This window comes from Arachis stenosperma, chromosome 8, assembly GCF_014773155.1.
Source record: "Arachis stenosperma cultivar V10309 chromosome 8, arast.V10309.gnm1.PFL2, whole genome shotgun sequence".
Lineage (NCBI taxonomy): Eukaryota > Viridiplantae > Streptophyta > Magnoliopsida > Fabales > Fabaceae > Arachis > Arachis stenosperma.
Genome location: NC_080384.1, coordinates 19,880,704 through 19,885,529, shown reverse-complemented (window position 1 = coordinate 19,885,529; position 4,826 = coordinate 19,880,704). Strand labels below are relative to the sequence as shown.

General features: G+C 36.3%; 1 protein-coding gene across 1 annotated transcript; it reads left to right on the top strand.

Annotated features, from left to right (window-relative positions):
* The first annotated feature begins 1,321 nt into the window (after window positions 1-1,321).
* On the top strand, window positions 1,322-2,627 carry LOC130945536 (protein MAIN-LIKE 1-like). The gene is made up of 2 exons (XM_057874243.1): window positions 1,322-1,393; window positions 2,010-2,627. The coding sequence occupies exons 1-2, from the start codon at window positions 1,322-1,324 to the stop codon at window positions 2,625-2,627; spliced, it is 690 nt and encodes a 229-aa protein (XP_057730226.1).
* The last annotated feature ends 2,199 nt before the right edge of the window (window positions 2,628-4,826 follow it).

The window sequence follows — 4,826 nt, the reverse complement described above, 5'->3', positions numbered from 1 at the left end:
AAAACCATTCATACAAACGTGAATCACATAGTTCTTCTTCTTCGCATTCTTGATTCTTCTTTGCGCATTTTCTTCTTATTATCATTCTTTTATTGTTGTTGTTGCTTTTTTTTTTAATTTCTCTTCATTCTCCTCTTGCTAGTGGTTATTGCAATTTTTCATTATTTTTTTGTTTGACTTTTTTTTATTCTTGTTAAGAAGATAAAATAAAAAGAATGATGAGAATGTAAAACAAGAAGAAAAATATAAAGAAGAAAAAAAAATAAAAAGAAAATGGTGATGAAGAAGAAAAAAAAAGATGAGGAGAGTTTTGAATTGTGTAGAACTTATCACAGAAATAGTACCGAAATTTTTTATTCGTAACACAGAGATTTTATTAATTTTAACACCGAAATTTCTATCGTAATACAAATTCTTGTTAAGAGAGTGAAATAAGAAAAATTATGAAAATTTAAAACAAGAAGAAGAATAAGAAAAAGAAAAGGAGGACGAAAAATAGTTTGCAGAATTTATTAAAAAATAGCATCGAAAATTTTTAATCGTGACACAGAAAATTTCTTAATTTTCACACTGAAATTTTTTAACTGTAGCACACATTTTTGTTAAGAGTGAAATAAGAAGAACTATAATAATGTGAAAGAATAAGAAGAAGAGGAGGAGGAGGAAAATGAAGAAGGAGAGTTTTGAATTGTGTAGAATTTATGAGAAAAATAATATCAAACTTTTTAACCATGATATATAAAGTTTCTTAATTTTGACACCGAAATTTTTTAAAAATTTCTTATGTCATTTATAAAAAGTTTAGGGTAAAAAACCCAAATGAGCCAAGGAGAGCTCAATATAACCCAAATCAGCCAAATCAAACTTCCATACCTGAATCCACCAGGACCAATTTATATATAATTCGAATCAATAAGATTCGAATTAAATTTACATGTAATTCGAATTGAGTCAATTCGAACTACTCTCAAAAACAATATAAGCTAATTCGAATCAATACAAAACGAATTAAGCATGCAATCCACCCTAGTAATTCGAAACAAATAAATTCGAATTATGAAAGGCTTGTTCGAGTGATATTAATTCGAATTAGATGGAGAAGTGCACAAGAGAAAGGTTCGAATCAAGTTGATTCAAATTAATTGAATTTCGTTCCACTAAATAATTCGAATCAAGTTGATTCGAATTACAAGGGTTTCGGCTATATAAGGAGTTCAAACCTAGTTCATTCGAATCACTTTGTCATTCTCCAACCCCACCAAATCCCAGAGAAAACGACCAACATTCGGGTCGAGTAAGACCAGAGCGGCATTTTCAGTTGATGGGGGACGATCCGGGGAGGCTTTATCGTTTGGATGGAGTTGCTCATATCGCCGGTGTGATCAACGACGAGGTTAGTGGTTTAAGATGTTGCGCTGTTGATTGTGTTTTTTGTTAATGGTTGATGAAAGCGGTTTATGATAATGGTATTTGATAATGGTTTTTGATAATGGTTTATGTTACTGTTAGTGGTTTAGGATAGTGGTGTATGCTAGTGGTTTTTGTTAATGGTTTTTTATAGCGGTTTATTTTAGTGTTAGCGGTTTAAGCAAGTGCTTTAGGCCAGTGGTTTTTGTTAGTGGTTTTTGAAATGGTTTTTTGTAAGCGATTTTTGTGAATGGTTTTGGATAGTGGTTTTAGTGATGGTTAGCGGTTAAGGGTGGTGGTTTAGGATGGTGGTGTAGGCTAGTGGATCTTGTTAATGGTTTTTTATAGCGGTTTATTTTAGTGTTAGCGGTTTAAACAAGTGGTTTTAGTGAATGGTTTTGGATAGTGGTTTTAGTGAACGGTTTTGGATAGTGGTTTTAGTGAAATTATCTTTTGTAAGCATTTTCTGAGAATAAAATGTTGCTCGCTTGTTTCATATATGTTATGTTAAACGATTTATTTTCTGGTTCCTTATGAAAATATATTGTATATGTTACTGGTTTGTGCATCTGTTCTAATTAAGCGGTTTATGTACTGGCCAGCCTCGTCGTTGCATATCCAGCGTTAGGCGGCAGCAGGGGATGCGTCTTGATGAGAGGTACGTTCCGTACTTGCAGATGGCCGGATTGTACCATCTTGCGAGACTGAACGACAGATGGTTCCGACTAGACGAGCCCCTAGTCAGCGCATTCGTCGAGAGGTGGCGGCCTGAGATGCACACCTTCCACATGCCGTTCGGAGAGTGCACCATCACGCTTCAGGACGTCGCACACCATCTGGGGTTGCCAGTGGACGGAGATTACGTCAGTGGTTGCCTGACAGACTTCCACCTTTACATTGAGGGTGGGAGGCCAGCTTGGCAGTGGTTCCGTGAGTTGCTCGGTGTTGTACCTCCCGAGAACCAGGTGCAGAAATTCGCAGTCAACTGCACCTGGTTCCAGGAGACATTTGGAGAGTGTCCAGATGGGGCTGATGAGGAGATAGTTAGGCGCTTTGCCCGTGCCTATATCATGATGTTATTGGGTACGCATCTGTTTGCCGACAAGTCCGGCAATCGTATACACATCAGATGGCTACCCTATGTTGCTCGGCTTGAGGAGATGGGTTGCTACAGTTGGGGGTCGGCGGCACTAGCATGGTTGTACCAGTGCATGTGCTGAGTCGCCAACAGACATGTCGTGAAGTTAGCTGGCCCTTTACAGTTACTGCAGTCTTGGATCTTCTGGAGGTTTCCTACTTTTATGCCTACTGGGTATGATGAGATTAGCTGGCCCCTTGCCTCGAGGTACCGTTATTGTTTTATACTATGTATTCTTGTTGTATTTATTTTCGATTATTCAAGCAATTTCATGCCTTGTAGAGTGAGTCATGAGCGATCATATCCGGCTGTAACCCTTCTCGGATCAGTAGTCCCAAGATCATCGCCGTTATCATCAGCGATCATATCCGGCTCGACGTCATCGTCATCTGGATCATCAAACAAATCCTCACCAACACCAGCGGGTGTAGGACAATGCACTTCGGTGGGAAGATGTTCCCCATATAGAACCTCGTCTCCAGCATTGGCGCTCAGATCAACGGCAAACGAAGGGGAGGCAACAGGCTGCATCGGTGGCTCATACACAGGAACGGAGGATGAAGCATCCGCAGGTCTCGAGCTCGAGGCGGCAACCGCGGCTATAGTATTGGCATTCCGGTTCAAACCACCCGAGCTAGATACCACATCAACCAACTTTGCCAACAACTCTGGTGTCCTTACCTCGGAAAACTGCCTGCGACAAATAAACATAACCTGCAAGTCCTCATCACTACCGATCGTGAAAGAATCATACTTCACGGTGTCATGGAGCACCGTTGTTGGAATGCGATAGAAAAACTTCTTAACCCTTTTAACTCCTTCGAGACCAAGCTTCTCCTGCACAGAGCTAACAAGAGCATCGTAGGTGGTTGATAATACATAAGGGATCCTTATCAGTGAACTTCACGCCGGACCGAGTTTTTCTCTTAATCGACCCTCTGTGATGTACCAGTACTAGGAAACTATCCTCACTAGCCATCTCACCTCTTTGTTGAGAGCAACATGAGTTCACAGCATATATATACAGCTCCGGTTCATTGTAATTCGAATCAATTGGATTTGAATTACAATTCCTCAATAATTCGAATCAATATCTTTCGAATTATCTGGTATTTCAGCCTATCATAGTAATTCAAATTTTTATAATTTGTTACATATTGTTTCGAATTACTTGATGCTATTCCTTGTAATTCGAATTAATTTGTTTCGAACTACATGAGAGTATAATTCGAATCGATTAGATTCGAATTATATAAAAATCTTGTTCTGGTTGAATGGTGTCTAGCAATTCAATTTGGCTGATTTCGATAAATTTTTCACTCCCATGACTTAAATACGTTTTTTGCCCAAAAGTTTATGTGTTGTTTTTAACAGATTGTGTCATTAACAAAAAATTTATGTGTTACTTTTGCTATTGTTAAACTAATTGTGTGATATCAAATTAAGAAGAAGGAGATGATAATGATGGTGATGATAAAGATGAAGAAAAAAGAAGCTAAAAAAAGAAAAAATAAAACGAAAAAAAAAAGAAAAAGAACGAGAATAAAAATAAAAACAAAAATGTGTGTACCTAAATTTGACTTGGTTCAACTTAGTTAAAAAGAAAGATTGATTGTATAGTATTTCTATTCTAGCATACACATTTAAAAAAATAAAGTAAAATAATTTCCAATATATAAAATAACACAAGTCTCCATAATAAGTGCGCTTTTTAATTTTAGTATTGTAGTTTCAGTCGTGTTTTTGATTATTTAAAAATTTGGTATATTTTTTATGTTCAGATTTGTAGTTTTTAATTATTTTAAACATGCAAATTTAAGGGTTAGTTTATTTTTTATTTTTATTTTAAAATTTTTTAAATATAAAAATCTAACCTTTAACTTTGTGTTTTGAGTGTTGAAAATTTTGTTAATATGCAAATCAGATAAGATAAATCAATTTAAGTTTAGAAATATAATTGCAAAGTCAAAACCATGCAAAAACCCTTATTTTTCTCTCTCTAGCCAAGCCATCCCAGCCACCGTGAATCATTACATCTGTGCTGCACAACGTCCGTCTGCAATACAATCAGAGAAAAAGAGTGGCAGAATGGTGCTTCAATAAAAACATGAGAGTAAGTACTCCTTGTACTCTATAATCTAGGGGTGTTTATGGTTTGGTTAATCTAAAAACCAAACCAATTTTTTGGTTAACCAAAAATATAGTATTGATTAATTAACCAAATTCATTTTACATGATGAAATCGGTTATTAACCGGTTAGTGAAATTCAAAACCGATTTT